We start from the raw sequence: 16,173 nt of genomic DNA on the forward strand, positions 1-16,173 counted from the left end.
TTTTTATTTTTGAGATGACTTTTGAGTCTACTGCTTTGTAAGTAATTGTTTAGATTATCTTGATTGAAGATCCTCTAAAATTAGAATTTGGCAAGACAAATATATCTTACAAAATTTGGGTATACTATATTTTAATATAATGAAATCTTGGTAGGAAGGAAGTATTCTTTTAAATCATGTAATTATCAAAATGTAGCATTGTCTGATACTTACTAAAGTTGGACAAGCAGGGATGATACTATGCCAACAAGCTGGGAAATAGGAACTAATGGGAAAACACCAGTCACTAGAAAAATCTGAAACAAGTTCGGAAACCTCTTGTTTCATAGTAGAATAGGGGGATTCTACATCCTTGAAATAGGGATGGAGAAAAGATATAGAAGAAAGGCATTCATTCCCTCCACAAATCGGATCTCAAATTCTAGTGCTGGTAAGGGCAAAAGGTGGTTTCCAGAGTAGCTGTAACCATCTGCTGTTCTGAAATACAGGTTGAGCCTGAGGGAGTCTTAACAGTACTGAAGGGCAAATAGACAAAGGGATTTTCAGATGTCAGCTAAACAGTGGACGCTGCTGCAACATGTTACATTTGTGTAAGGATCCAGAGGTGGGTGAACGTAAATGATATTTAGGCCCAGATTTTACAGTAAAGATGATAACTTCACAAAGGCATCATCTGTTTACTTGTGGCTAAATTAACTATTTTTTGGTGAATTTACATTTTAAAACCACTACAAAAGACTTGCAGTAAAACGAACCCTACAGTATATTCTTTGCAAACCCTTATCCAGTACCATGGAGGACTATATTGGCCTATTTAGTTTAGATCATCTTTGAGATTTTCTTGAGGCATCTATATCTAATGAGCTGAGTATTTTGATGGTCACTTCTAGACCCACCAAACCTTTGGCAGATCAATGATCCTTTCAGATAGGGGTAATCAGTTGGGAAGTGAAGGCTGGAGAGAAATGAGTCCTGGGGTAATTCCTTTGGCAACCCATTCATGCTGTCATCAGCAGCGTCTGGGAGCATTTTCGATCTGAAGAGATGATAGCGCTTTTCAAAAAGTTTTCTGTGGTCATGAGACTAATCCTGGAAGCTGAAAGTCATTTCCAGCTTGACCACGCCACCACACTTTCCACAAAGCCACATCTCGTCTGAGTTCCAGACCCTGGTCAGGGTTCTGAAAGCGGTTGCAAATGTGTAGTCTCCGAGTGGGCACTTGTTTGTAAGTATTTATTTTCCGGAGCCCACTCAGGAGCGGAGAGAAGCTATAGGCTGTTAGAGACAACGGAACAATGAGTCAAAACAACGCCTCCCCACTTTTACACTAATGCATGGGGGAAATCCCCAGAACACTAGTGTTTGATTATGAATGGAGCCTGCTTTGGGGTTGGTATCCAGAGGCTAGCAAAGAAGACCTGGAGACCATGGTTTGGTCAAAGCATTTTCACTGGTGCTTAGTGCTGTTTTTAAAAAATACTGCCACAGCGACTGAATGACTGTTTAATTCCCACCCAGTAAGTATTTCAGAAATGATTTCTGCAACAAAAATATTGTTGAAAAGTATTTATTTACACTATAGTCACAAACCATCCATTATCTGAACTTCAGTTAGTGGTTTTGCATTAGAATAGATTTATTTTTTCACAACTATTAAGAGCTAATGACCAAACAAATCAGCTCCAGTAACATTATGTACATTCTTATCTGAAATTTGACTACAAAGGTAACACTTTTAAGTCACAAAACAAAGCATACAAAAATATACTTTCTAAAAAAAATTCCAAATATTAATAGGCAGAAATATACAGCCATACTAAACCCAGGGAGTGATTTTTCTTTCCATAAGGCAACCCATTTACATGCAGACCCTGTAACATTGTCTACATCACACAAGGCACCAAGGACACTTCCAACACAATTGCATGCATCCTAGTTTCAGAGAATATATGTACATCCCCCTTAAATAAGTTAACCTCTGACTCATTTCAAGAGATCATAAATGCTTTACATTTTTTCCCAAAGATTCAGAATTGTAGAGAACAGTGTACATCAAAAATACACGAAATCTGAGTGGATATACACTGAAAAAATAGTCTACATTTCTCAACTCGAAAAGGAGCAGATATTGCTATGTCCCTCCCATCACATTGCACTTCTGTTCTCTGAGTTTATAATACATATTGCTTCAAGGGTTGAGACAACTAGATATGCTCTGATTCGCCATTCTAGGGCCACAGAGTGCGGCATAAAGGCCATACTTCACTCACTGTACAACATGCCCTAAATCAGTCCCAAGCCATAAAGTGCACATCAGTTTTGCTTGTCTTTTTGCTGTTCCCACTTGAAGGGATCAGCGTCTCCCAACCTATTGTAGAAAATGTCTTAGATCAACTCTGACATCCAGGGTCAAAAACCTGTGATGGGTCAAAATAAGGGGAAGTGGGGGAGCAAAATCTAGTCAAACAACCCTTTAAAGCAGGGTCAGACCTCAGCCCTCTTGGCCAGGGGTCCCCCACCACCCCCTTCTGAGCCTCCCCTTTGCCTTGGGTTGATAGTCAACTCACCTAAGAGAGACTAGAATGGTCTAAATTCTAGGAAGGAACTGCTTCTAGGTGGAAAGGGGGCAGTGCTAGCTCCACCAAAGCCCTTTGCCCAACAAAGGGAGGGAGGGACAGGGAAGGGTGGTAGTGTTTGTTGTGCAGCTCCAGTGGACAAAGGGCCTCCGGGACCTTTGGGAACTGGTGTGTCAGCCCGAGTCTCATCTCAAGGTGTCCGGGTCCGAGAGGAGCAAGGGGCGAGCGGCCCTCCACCAAGAGTGCTGCTGCTGCTGCTGCACAGGGTGCCCCCAGGCTGCACGCCCCCAGAGCAGGAGGCTGTAGAGGGGGCTGGCACTGAGGCAGAGGGGGCACTGCTTTTCCGCTCTTTCTGTCTCAGGTGGATCTTGGTGTGGCGCTTCCTCTCATCACTCCGGGCAAACTTTCGGCCACAGTAGTCACAGGCGAAGGGCTTCTCACCGGTGTGGGTGCGGATGTGGGTGGTGAGGTGGTCACTGCGGCTGAAGTTGCGCATGCAGATCCGACACTGGAAGGGCTTATGCCCAGTGTGGATTCGGATGTGCCGTGTCAGCTCGTCGGAGCGGGAGAACCGCCGGTCGCAGCCTTCTGCTGGGCACGGGTAGGGCCTCTCGTGCACTGGCGTCTTGCTAGGTCTGTTGGGGTACTTGCGAGGCCTCAGAATGGGCCGCAGTGGCAGGTGATGCGGGTTATAGGCGGCAGCGGCCGCGGCGGCGGCTGCTGCTGAGCTGCTACCAGGCAGTCGGGGTCCCTCGCTGCCTCCACTGGCCCCTGGTCCGGTCACCCCAGTACTGGGGCCCCCCAGGGTAAAGTTACGGATGGTAGAGAGTGGAGTGAGTGGAGGGGGCACCCGCAGGGTGTCCAGGGGGCAGGGAAAGGGCTTACGGTCTGGGCCAGCTGTACCATGTAGGTCTCTCTGGCACTGAGATGGAAAGAATCCAGGATAGTCTGGGATCATTGGGAAGAGACCTGGGTCCGTGGCTGGCTTGGGGGACGGATAGGAAGGAGGTGGTGGGTAGGCCAGAGAGGAAGAAGTGGAGGTGGTGGCTGCTGACAGGAACGCAGAAGGGTCCTGGTAGAGGTCTCCTGCACAGCCAGAATAAGGAGGAGGAGGCGGTGGTGGAGAGTACAGGTGGTCCAGGTCAGGCTGGGTCTGGGACATGGTGCACACACCCAGGGGTCCTGTGGCCAGTGGGTTGGGGGAGGCAGAGGTGACGCTGGATGAGGCTGTGGTCGAAGCTGGGGAAGTGACCCCTTGCAAGATGCCTGCACTCACAATATTGATGATGCCTTCTGGGTAGCAGCTGGCACCAGGGTACTGAGGGTCAATGGAGAACTTGCCCATGTAAGTGAAGGTCTGGTTTCTAGGTGCAGAGACGGGAGCAAAGCTGCTGGGATATGGGAGATCCAACGACCTCTTCTCTCCAGTCATGTCAATGTTGATCATGCCATCTGGGGAGGGAAAAGGCAGAATGGAGATGGAACAATGAAAATACAGCCAGGATTCCCTTCTCACCCCGGGTCACATAGGTCCATTCCCAAGGCCCAGAGTCTCAGCACTGTAGAGCTGGGGCAAAGTCCAAAAGGTAGGGAAATTGAGACTCACAGACAGTAAGAAGAGGCCAGCCCAATTGTGGCAACCCATTGACAGTATGGAACTCAAGAACTACCTCCAAAAAAGCAGAATGAGCTTTTCCCAACTCCCCTCCACCCCCAGCCATCTGCAGCTCTAGTCCCCAATAAAAAACACCCAATAATAGCAACAACAATATTTTAAAAGGCCCCATCTGCCCGGAGCTTCTCTCCCTCTTCTTTGCCTGGGGGTTCCACGGCTGAGGCACCAGGACAAACACCACCCAAGAATCGACCTAGTGCCGTGATGCTGCCAAACCGAGAGGAGAGCCCGAGAAGCGGGTGGGTGACTTCCCGGCTGCTCCCCATCCGCAGCGCCTTGTGCCTTTCTCTCCCTCCCTCTCCCGCTGCGCTTCAGCTGAGGGCTGCTGGAGGGAATGGGGGCTGTAGAGGAAGGAGTCCGTAGGTTTCCCTGCCATCCCAATCTTCTCCGCCTTTCCCGACAGCCGCGCGTCCCCGCCTCAGCTCAAGGCCAGTGGCCCGGCTTCGAGGAAGGTGCGGGGGCCGCGAGAGACGACTTCCACGGCATCGCCAAGGAAACCGGCGTCGCCGGTGCCCCCGCGGGCCTCCCTCAGCAGTCCGGGGGCTGCTTCCCGCCGTTGCTCGCCCTCCTCCACCACCCACTCCCTGCCTCCGCCGGCCGGAGCCCCCGCCTTGCTAACCCCCTCAACTTCGCGGGCGGTGCGCAGGTGGGGGAGCGCCTCCAGGCCGCAAGAAGGGAGCGCTCCGAGATTTTCCCGGGGTCGGCTCTGCCCAGGAGGGAGCTACCGACGATTTCCCTTGGCGCTTCTCCGCCGCTCGGCTCTCCAGGCGCGCAGCTCTCCCCGGGAGCCCCGAACTTTACCGTCACTTTGCCCCTGCCCCGGGAGAGGGGAGGTCGAAGTGCTACCGGCCAGAGGGCCTGCGCAAGCCTCGAAGCCTGAAGGGACGCCTCTTCCACCCCCATCCCTGCGCTCGCCCGGGGCTGGGCGCGCCGGGGCGCACGCACGCCGGTTTGCTGGCGACCTGGCGCATCAGCCCGCGCGCCCTGGTCCCTGCTGCCGCAGGTTCCTCCTACACCCACTTCCAGTCTTCAAAGCCAGTGCAATCAGCACCGTCCACCTGGAGCCCCAATCCTCTCCTGCGATTCCCGCACACCCACTGCACCCCACCCACCACCTCCGGGCCGCGCAGGTCCCGGCCTGCGAAGACACGCGGCTTACCTCCAGCCACTCCGTTCATCTGGTCAAAGGGGCCTCCCAGTTCGGCATTGGGAAAGATGGTCACCGACGTGGCGGCGAGGTCCTCCACCGGGTAGATGTTGTCAGACAGCTGGTGCACAAAACCACTGAGAGTTACTGGGATTTTGTCTACGGCCTTGGCGGTCATCATTTGCTCCTCGCACAACCTGGAGACCCAACTCCCTCGCTACCTGGAGTGTCAGAAAAGCCGTTTTGGAGAGGGGTTGGACTGAGCCTGGGATGGTATCTCCTTTTGCCCTCCACACTTAAAAACAACCACCACACATACCAAAAAAAAAAAAAAAAAAAAAAAAAAAATCAACAGAAATAAAAGTAGCAAACAAGTTGCTGTTTTTTAAGAAATAAGAAAAATGGCTATTTGCCACTGACTCTCTCCTGTCTGTGTTCCGGCTGCTGGGAAGCCAGGAGTTGCTGGTGTAGTGTTATTATAACAGTCAGTGTGTCCCCTCGCCGAGCTATTAATCAATTGCTCCTTGCTCAGTTAGACGGAAAGTGTTGCTCTAAGTATTTATGGGCAGGTCTTCAATACCCGTGACGTCGCTGCCCATATATGGACTGAGGAACAGGGCTGGGCCAGGCGGCTTTTGCCGTCACATGGCTGATTTGCATACACGGGCTCGGCCGCGCGGACTCCGCCGGGCTCGCGACTCCCAGCTCGCAGCCGGCGGGGATCCGCGGGGGTCCCGGGCACGCGGCCCTAGCTGCAGCCTGGGTCCGGGGCACAGGGATCGCGGGAGAGAGGGCGCGCCATGGACCCAGCCGCAGCCACAGCGGGAGAGCGAGCGGCTCCGGGCTGCGGCTCAGCCTCCCGGGGCGGGGAGGAATTCCGGTTCTCTGGGACTTTCCAAAAAAGGCGAAGATCCGGTGCCGGCGGCTCCGCCTCCCTAGCCCTTGTTTGGGAGCCATTCCGGAAAATTAAACTTCGGAAAGAAACCGAGCTGAGCCGAGACACTACAGTCAAACCCCTACTCACTTTCTTGGCAGCTCAAAACCGCAAGCAAAAGGAGGCAGCGAAGAAAAAAAAAGCTACATGCATTCACGGAAGCTGACTGCTTTTTTCTGAATTACTTGGTGGAAAGAAGTGGCTGGTGATAAGAGTGAATGCGTATTGCTTTTTTGGAAAGTCTGTTCTATTTATACAGGAGCGAAAACGGAACAGGTTTGGGTTGTTTGTTTGTTTAAGTATTTTGGGCACCTTGGGACTGGGAGGGTAAACCCTAGGAGGAGCAGAATTACTGTGGGGAGCTTCGAGAGAAATCCTCAGCCGGAGACACCCTCCTTCCTCTGCCCGCGCGCTCCCCGCCCCCCTTCAGCTGCTGCGCGGAGCGGGCGCCCTTCCCGGCGCGTCTGGGCGGTCGGCTGCGTGGGGGCGTCCAGATGGAAGCTTGGACACTCACCCTGCCCCTCCACACACACATACACACACACACTCGCTCCACTTCCGCTACACACTCCCGCCCCCGCTGCCCTCTTCACACACCCGCTCACACACCTTACACTACACACCTCCCTGTTGACTGCGCCCGCGCGCCCGCGTTGCCAGCAGTGTCCCGGCGGCAGAGCGGGCTCCGGGCTCGCGGGACAGGAGGCTCTGTGAAGACACTGTCTTAGCCTTCACTACCTGTCCCGGCAGCCACAGATTCCTCCTGACCCCCATGGCCCACTATCCAGGGCCGCGCCCTGCCCGCACCCGAGCCAGAATACACGTACTAGAATAAATATTTTCTCTCCCTCCCCAAAAAACACCTTGGTGAGCCCAGCGCGGTCCTCAGTGACGGCCGAAAGCATCTCTAATCACTTTCAAGACGCCATCCCCATCCCCCAACCCACTCGTTTTACTTTGCGAGACCCCGGTAGAAACCCTTCTGTTTAGTTCCCAAAGCAATTTTAAAAAACTTTTCCAAAGTCCAAATAGCAGCAGGTTCTGGCATGCTGGGCGCAAAGCTTCCACCAGTGAGCCCCAGCCCGCATAGGTAACCGGGCCTGGCCGGGGCCCCACAGGAGGCTGGTCCCGGGTGCCCAAGTCCAGCGCACCGCCGCCTGCATGGCTCATTCATGGTCGTTTGTGCAGGTTGCGAACTGCCCCAGAGCCCTTTCCCGCTCCAAAGCCGTGGAGGCCAGGGATAATGCGCAGGGTCAGCCTCGCGGGCCTGTCCTGTTCCTTTTTCACCCCCGGCCCGGAGCGACACTAGCCTAGTGCGGGCCGGGGCAGGCGGGAGCCACTGCGCCACGCCGTGGAGGGAGCGCGGCGCTGCAGGCGGCTCTCCAGCCGCTCACCTGCCTCGACCGCTGCAGCCGTGCGCCTGCTCTCGCCAGGCCCAGCGCACCGCGGTCATGGCCCTGGGGCGGCAGGGAGCGGTCTCTCCCTCTGCTCTTCCACCCAAGCGCTGCTTCTCCCTCTCCCTCCAAAAAAGCCGGTCTCCGGCGGCCGGCCATCTCTGATGTAAGTCACCCAGAGCACATTTGGGAAAGTTTCTCGCTCGCGCTGTGCGCTTTTTTCCAATTGGGGATGAAAAGGACGTGGAAAGAAATCGCAGCAAGGTTAGCACCCTAGTAGATACCCCACACCCAGCAAAAATGTGCAAAGTCCTAGAAAGAAAGAAAGGAAGGAAGGAAGGAAGGAGAAGAGAAGAGAAGAGAAGAGAAGAGAAGAGAAGAGAAGAGAAGAGAAGAGAAAGAAAAGATAGCTGCGTTCTTACCACGTGTGCCAGCCCGCTCCGCCTGCGCTCCGGCGGGTCCCGCGGCCCCCGCGCTGACCATGGGGAAGACGACGCCTCGGAGGGGAGCCCGACTCGCATCTCCGGCCCTAGTCCGAAAGAAGGGGGGAAAGCCAAATTATGCAAATGCGGATCCCTGCGATGGGGCTCGGGTTACGGCCCCCGCCGGCCCCTGAGGTGAGGCACCCACCGGCGGCAAGCGCGGGCGCGGCGACTGCTCGAGCTTCGCTCCTCTCTGCGCACGTGGGCGGACTGGCAGGCGGGCGAGTTGCCCGGGCCGCCCCGCGACTGGCGCAGCCGGCAAACCCGCCGGCGGTCGCCGCGCGCCGCCCCGAGGGGGAGCTCCTGGACGCCCGAGTGCCCGGCCAGCAGGCCGCGGAGGGCAGGACGCGGGCCGGGGGGAGGGGGCAGGGGTGCCTGAGCGAGGGAAAACCGCGAGGTCTTCGGCTGCCACCCTTCCCGGAGGAGTAGGCCAATGGAAGGCGGGTGGAGGAAGGAGCCCCATCAAGGAGTCTTAAAAGCACATTAGAGTAAATGAGAGTGACTGGCCCTCTGAAATTCTTCGGAGCTTTCCAAGGACTCACACCACCCCCTAAGAGCTACGCTGCACCAGCCCGTGGTGCGCAGGGAATGGAGTGGGGGCGGGGACGGGCAGCAGCTGCGGGGAGGCCGGGGAATGCCTGGGGCCAGTCCTGGGAAGCCTTTATTGAATCTCCTCTGAAACGAGTCAGTAGATAACTCTCGTAACCTTTGTTTTTTTGAGTGTCTCTTGAAGTACCAACCCTTAAATATGGGTAGTGCAGGTAATGGAACAGAATCAAGGCGCACTCTTTCAAGCCAGCCACCCTGTGGATAACCTCAGAAAGCTAAAGTGGCTTGCCTAAAGTCACGTAGCTGGTAAGTGGTCGTATCCAAACTTGCAGGCGGGTCTTCTGAATCCAAGTACAGCGCACAGTGGTCGCTACATAGTGCCCTCAGGAAAACCCAGGTCTGAAAAGTGAACAGTTCTTTGAGGATTGGGAGCCTAACTCCCCCCACTAGCGAAGAATCAGGCCACCTCCGCCAATTTCATCTCCTTTCTTTGGCGTGTCTGAGGAGAGCAAAGCTGAGGTCAGGGTTTTCTACAGGCAAGGAAGAAGGGACTGTCATGGACACGCCCCCTACCCACTGTAAAGGGAGAATTTGAGTTCCTGGGCTCTCCAGACTTAGATTGTGAATGGAATAGCCAGGCTGGCACAAAGCCAGCATACTAATAGACGCTGTCATAAGAGGAGCCAGCCCCACAGTATCCTCCCTGGAGACAAGAAGAGGTGAGAGAAGAAAGAAGTGCGGACAAATAAAAACTTCACAGGATTTACTGAGCAAGATACTGTGCTGGAGGTGGAGGGGTGTGGGGATGGAGAATGTGAGAGTTGAATACCAACATGTACCATGGTCCCTACTATTAAACATTTGAACTTTTTTGTTTTCACTTTCTTTAAAATAGAGCTGTAAAAATGCCCAAGTAAATGGGGCACTCCAAGATGTATCAGGGCTATTAAAAGAGTAGCAAACTCATGCCAGATTCTAATTTGCTTTGTCCAGATTCCAGAGCCCGAAAGTAAAATAGCAAGGATGCATAGAAGCCCTTTAGTAGGCTTACTCCTGGGGTTGCAGGAGAATGTTTGGGGTGACAGGCAGGGGTGGCAACCTGAAGGTCCTAACTGGACCCCAGGGTCCCCTGAGTGATTTTCAGGTTTTTTTTTTTTTACCCAGATTTGAAATTCTCATTTACAATGTGGTGACAGGATCACCATCAGTCAAGTGGGATGTCACAAATAATTTGTTAATATTTGTGTTTTGATTTATTAACATTTTTGCACATCATAGGCTCTACCTATTGTGATGTCATTTTTGTTCCCTTCCATACTACTGTTACTGGAATGGAAGACATAAGAAGGTCAGAATTTGCCTTAACTGGGGACACTCATGAGGGTGGGGACCTCAGACTTGAATGGCGTAGAACATGTGCACTTCAGTGAAAATCAGATCAATTTCCAACTCTGCCATCCAGCCAAGCTTTCTTAAAGGTGCCCCTGTATGCTGAAAAAAACTGATAAATGGTTCTCTACAACCATTCAACAACTGATAAATGGTTCTCACTACTAATCTGGTAATCCCAGAGGCTATAAACCAAGCCCAGGCTACGCCAGTCAAAACCGTTGTGAAGCTTGAGGAAAGCATTGCTTTGCACCAGTCCAGTGTGCAACTTAAGTCACGTGTCACTGGCACAAATAATCTGGACAGGAGGAGATAAGAGCTCTATGATCTAATTTTGTTGAAGCAGCAGCACAAGCAGTAGCACTGGCCCAAGCAGTGGGTGCTCAGGTTCCCTTTAGATATTTTATGTGCCTCTACTAGGTGTCCATCACTACACCAAACCCCAGGGGTATAATAGTGCCTAAAACTAGGCCTGGTTCCCACGCCATGGACTTAGCATTGTGTATCACACAAATACATGACTACAAACAATGACAGTGTTTGATCCCAATGAAAGAAAATGACAAAGGACCGAAGTGAGTCTTGGAGGTTGAGGAAGACTTCTCTAAGCAGAGATCTGAAGGATGTGCAAGGATTGGGGGAAGGTCAGTGGAGACAGGATTCCAGGGAGAAAGAACAGAGGTTGCAAGGTGCCAAGGTGGGAGGAAGCAAAGTTCATTTGAGGAATGGGGAAAGTCATTAGTGGAAACTTCTAAGGCCATCTCCATGTCTAGAGCACTGGGGCTGAAGGTAGCCGGTACAGGCATCCTCCTTGGAGTGTCTCCAGAGAGACTTTATTCTCCGAGATTCTTTCTTTGCTCTGCCTTTTCTTTTTCTGGCTAATGACAGTGACATTAGAATTTTTACATTTGAAATTTTTTACCACTCAGCTTCTGTAAGCAAATGAGAACATGCTGACAAGGTTTCAGCAAGGAGAACATACACAAAAATGCTTATTGATATCAGCATTGTGTCTTGGTGACAGTCGCAATGAAAAACATTTCTTAGTTGTCTATTTCTTAATAAGGAAATGACAGACTGTGTGAATTTTGTCCCATTTTAAATGAATAGAGTTTATAAGTGCAGCTTTTCTAGTAGAAACACATCCTGACAAATCTGCAGATCGCTTTACCATTGCTGGCAAAAGATAAAAGGTAAATCAATGCATGGTATACCATGACCTGGTGTCCACTTTAATAACTGATAGGCTGACAGTCTGATCACAAAGGTTCAAAGCATAATCTTCATCCCAAATCATGCCTTTTTATATTTTTGAATCTTTCAGCTTATACCTTTAATTTATTATCTCTAATTATATAAAAAATAAAGTTTGCTATAACTGAGGAGCTTATGGATTTTTATACACATATTACTAACCTGCTTACATTACCAGGTTATGGGGAGGAATTTTTCTTCTTCCAAATGATGTCATACTTGTTATAGAAGCTTTGCTTTTATACTGACAAAAGGACCAGGCCAGTCAGTGCATCCAGTTGTCAGAGCAGTTGCTTCGCAGCGTTAAACCAAAAAAAAAAAAAAAACAAATTGTATATTTCAATCAGATAATCTTGATAAGAATGGTCATTATTTCTCATGATTACGGTTAAGGTTATAGGCTCTAGAGGCCCATAAGGCCTGGATTTAAATCCTGTGGTCCTGGGTTCAAACCCAAATCCTGCCACTAACTGGCTATATGTACTTAAACACCTAGGTAGTTAAAAGTTCTGGCAGGGCGCGGTGGCTCACACCTGTAATCCCAGCACTTTGGGAGGCCGAGGCAGGCAGATCATGAGGTCAAGAGATCAAGACCATCCTGGCCAACATGGTGAAACCTCATCTGTACTAAAAACACAAAAATTAGCTGGGCGTGGTGGCACGCACCTGTAGTCCCAGCTACGTGGGAGGCTGAGGCGGGAGAATCGCTTGAACCCGGGAAGCAGAGGTTGCAGTGAGCCAAGATCACACCACTGCACTCCAGCCTGGCAACAGAGTGAGACGCTATCTCAAAAAAAAGAAGAAAAACTTCTGTAACTTCTGTGTGCCTCTATTTCCTCAAATATAAAGTGGACAGAATGATTATAGGGTTGTTTTAAGGATTAAATATAATAATATATGTAAAACCCATAGCATATTGTCAGTATATAATAACTATTCAGTAATTGTTAGCTATTAAATCATCATTATCATTGACTGTCCACTCTGCACCAGACACTATACTATGTTCTAGGTTCATTGCTTCACTCCTCACAACCACCTTGAGAAACACGGCTGTTTATTCTCATTTTACTGATGAGGGAACTAAAGCTCAGGGAAGATAGCTCACCCAAGTTCACACAGAACCAGAATATGAACTCTGTTCTCTCAATCACCAAAGCCCACATGTTTCAAGTACATTACATAATGTAGAACAACCACGCAGATAAAAGCGAGACAGTGGCTATACTTCAAACATTGATATAGGAAGTATTTGTTGCATTTTTCCAAAATTCTGAGCTTCAGCTTCCAAGAACATTGATAATATCATTACTGAGCAGGCGAAAAAGGAACCCAGAAGGCAGAGGTTACTGGCATGTAATTTAAAACAAGCAATACCTTTGAGGAAAATGTCATCTAAACTTGGAAAGCCAAGTTCCACATTAATAATAATCTAATTAATATATCATCTTTCTTTTCCAGTAAGACCACAATACATAACAATAGCACTGTTGTTCTTCCAAGGAGGTTTGGGAATATAGAATCGAAATATAAAATGCAGGAAGAATGGGTTAGCAAATGGCCTGCAAAATCTAGAGACAGTGCTCCATAAGGGACATTCTTAGCCTTGTGCAGCCCATGGAGGAGCACGTCCTCGTGTGATCCTCTCCATATTCTCTATGCCATTACTTTTTCAACTTAATTATAAATCCCTTTAAGGCAGGGACATCAGAAATGTGTTCTCTGTTTATATTCCAATCAAGCAAAGTTCTGGATAGGAATCCAATATATGCCTTTCCAGCGACGAGAAGCATCTGAGATTTTTATACTGTCTTGTCAGATAGTTCCCAATTAATTCTACCCATCCCCCTTCATGCTATGTCTAACAATTTCTTAGGGAGATGTTGTATTTAGAACAAGGGCAAGGACCTTGGAAAGCATCCTCTGAAAGGTTTGTCCTCAGATACCCCCTTTTGCAGAGGTTTAAATCTTTAAGCTGTGAGGGGCCACTCTCTGTCTTCAGGATAGTGAGTGCTACTGACATGGTAGCAGCCAGCAGTAAGCCACCCCCTCTCCTTCCTGACTCTTCTCCCACCTGCTAGTGGTCCCAGATGCAGGGCAATCGAGGTAGCCTGGGGAATGGAAAGGACTCCAGGCACAGAGTTCCAGTTCTGCCTCTGCCAATGGCTCATGGTGCTATTTGGGGTGGGTGGTTGATGCTACAAGGCACCACCTGTGCTTGCTGCAGTCACATCACTCAAACCTTTAGTGACAGCCTTGGGAGATAGGCTTTTATTTCCCTGTATCCAGTGATACTTTTTAACCTCATGCCACAAAGAGGTAGAGACATCACATCCCCTTGTGCCTGCCAGAATTTTAAGTAGCAGCCAAGGGAGCCATAATGTTTAGAAAAAGAGTTTTACATCTTCACTATTTTGAGTGAGGAAGGTGGTGGGAGCAGGGGAAAGGATTGGGCAGAAAGAGAATGCAAGAAGCTGGTGCTGGGTACAACACTGTGTACTGGAAATACCATGAGATTAGGAATTGGCCTTAATGGTTATCTCTTCATCATAACAATGGCTGATATTTATTGAGCATTTCAGGATGCTAACCACTTTCATGAGTGGGATGCTTTATCTTTTTTAATCTACCAATCACACTATGAAGCAGATATCATTATACTCAAGAAACTGAGTCACCAAAGCCCAAGTTGCAGAGCTGATTAAGTGGAAGTGCCAAGACATGAACCCAAGTAGTCTGACGCCATTACTGGTGTTCCCAGTACCTACTCTAACCGGTGTAACTAGACAAGTGACTTAACATCTCTGAGCCTCTGTTTCTTCATCTTTAAAATGAGACTGGGTATGCCTGCCCTAAGTGCCATTGACCAGAGCATTGTGAGACATCCAAGGAAGACCACATTCTGAAAAGCAAGATAATACTGCAAATATAATTGTTGTCTCCCAAGGCAATTGTTTGGGTCGCGGGGCCTTCAGAGACAGGGCTGTATATAGATTAGGGTAGGGTGGGAGGCCAAGTTTATGATTCCAGGACAAGACATCAACCACCGAACTCAACTTGTGACTTGTTTGCTTGCTGACCAATCCTAAGACCCTTCAAGGTGGCCTTTTTTCCTCTCCTCGTGGTGCAGAGTGGTCCGTATCTGTGTTTTCCTTCTTATGTGGAGATAGGGGAGTAGGGAAATGTCCCTTGGAGTCCCTTTGGAACTAGGCCTTGGTGGGTCTGCCTCTCCTGATACTAACAGCAGGCCCAGATACATGGTCATACTCCTTCTTGAATCCTCATAATTAACTAGATTGTGTGTCCCTCTGAGGGCTGTTGTGGTGCCAATGTGCTCACTACTGAGTAACAGAACGATTTCAATAAATGGCCTTGTATGCTCAAAAGAGAGTCTCCCCAGAGACCTGGCAACCCCCAGCCTTTTAGAATTAGACAGATTGCTTTTTAAAATATGATTATTCAGACAACAACCCACGAACACTTCAAAAAGAGGAAAACTGGAACAATTTATTACAGCCTTTCTTCCCTTTATTTGAATTTCATGAAACAAGAGGCACCAAAAACATGTCCAAAGTGACCATTTTGGTCCCCTCATCTGTTACTCAGAAATCCTAGAGATGGAAGGTGCTTTAACAAGGGTCTTATTCCCTCACTTTTCCTGTATGTCGGGCTTTTTAAAATCACAGATTGCTTTCATAGAATAGCAACTCGAGTGGACTGTTACCAAACAAATAGAAACTAGTATCTGGAAGCCCAGTATGTATAAATATCAGGTAAAAGATGGGTGGGTGGCTATAGTTGAACCTGAGTGGACTTGACTCCTTCCCTACCATGCAAATCCCTGATGAAGAGGACTGAGACACTGTGATGGTTACTACTGAGTGTCAACTTGATTGGATGCAGGAATACAAAGTATTGATCCTGGGCATGTCTGTGAGGGTGTTGCCAAAGGAGATTAACATTTGAGTCAGTGGACTGGGAAAGGCAGACCCACCCCTAATCTGGGTGGGCACAGTCTAATCAGCTGCCAGCACAACTAAAATATAAGCAGGCAGAAAAATGTGAAAAGAGAGACTGGCCTAGCCTCCCAACCTACATCTTTCTCCCATGCTGGATACTTCCTGCCCTTGAACATCAGACTCAGCTTTGGAACTCGGACTGGCTGTCCTTGCACCTCAGCCTGCAGACAGCCTATTGTGGGACCTTGTGATCGTGTGAAATAATACTTAGTAAACTCCCCTTTATGTATTTATCTATTCTATTAGTTCTGTCCCTCTAGAGAACCCTGACTAATACAGACACCTTGTCCAAATTTCCTGAGATTTGAAGGCCACTGCTGTAACTTAGAGGCTCAGCCCATAGCATGCTGAGCCAGGGGCTGTGGATAAGCAGGTAGGTGAACCAGAGGGTAACTTGTCTCACTTCCAAATGCCCAGACTAGCTCATAGTGTTCTTTTATCCATTCAGCAAATATTTATTAAGCACCTACTATACGCTAGGTATTATGCTGGATGCTTGGAATGCATCAGTGAACAAAATTCCCTGTCTTCATGGAGCTCACATCCTGAAAATTCTTATGAATTTAGTTCCAGGAACCAAAAAAGGGAACTAAGTTTGTAGTGTCTTCCTCTATCTTCAGCCAGAATCACATTTAAACCACCCACACTCAGGTATGAATCTCTCCTAAGGCCATCAGAGAAAGAATACCAAACTTGTTTTAGTAACTCATTCCGGTATTTAATACGCTCACAAGACATTCTTCAGAGATAGAAT

General features: G+C 49.3%; 1 protein-coding gene across 4 annotated transcripts; it reads right to left on the reverse strand.

Annotated features, from left to right (window-relative positions):
* Positions 1-1,542: 1,542 nt before the first annotated feature.
* LOC105466162 (early growth response 2) lies at positions 1,543-8,383 on the reverse strand. 4 transcript variants are annotated; one of them, XM_071069615.1, is made up of 3 exons: positions 8,149-8,383; positions 5,411-5,519; positions 1,543-4,028 (listed from the first exon to the last, which is right to left on the reverse strand). In XM_071069615.1, the coding sequence occupies exons 1-3, from the start codon at positions 8,245-8,247 to the stop codon at positions 2,767-2,769; spliced, it is 1,470 nt and encodes a 489-aa protein (XP_070925716.1). In that variant the 5' UTR covers positions 8,248-8,383; the 3' UTR covers positions 1,543-2,766. The 4 variants fall into 4 exon arrangements, with proteins under 4 accessions (XP_070925716.1, XP_011713440.1, XP_070925717.1 ...); XM_011715138.3 differs by lacking the exon at positions 8,149-8,383 and adding an exon at positions 5,819-6,166 and having other exon boundaries at positions 1,547-4,028; XM_071069616.1 differs by lacking the exon at positions 8,149-8,383 and adding an exon at positions 5,620-6,166 and having other exon boundaries at positions 1,547-4,028.
* Between the last annotated feature and the right edge of the window lie 7,790 nt (positions 8,384-16,173).

This window comes from Macaca nemestrina, chromosome 9 (genome assembly GCF_043159975.1).
Source record: "Macaca nemestrina isolate mMacNem1 chromosome 9, mMacNem.hap1, whole genome shotgun sequence".
NCBI classification, from domain to species: domain Eukaryota; kingdom Metazoa; phylum Chordata; class Mammalia; order Primates; family Cercopithecidae; genus Macaca; species Macaca nemestrina.

Coding starts and splice junctions, on each gene's coding strand:
- LOC105466162 (XM_071069615.1), bottom strand. CDS start 8,247: ATGCGAGTCGGGCTCCCCTCCGAGGCGTCGTCTTCCCCATGGTCAGCG. Junction 5,520..8,148: donor GGAGCGGGCTGGCACACGTG/GTAAGAACGCAG, acceptor TTTGTGCACCAG/CTGTCTGACAACATCTACCC. Junction 4,029..5,410: donor GATGAACGGAGTGGCTGGAG/GTAAGCCGCGTG, acceptor TTCCCTCCCCAG/ATGGCATGATCAACATTGAC.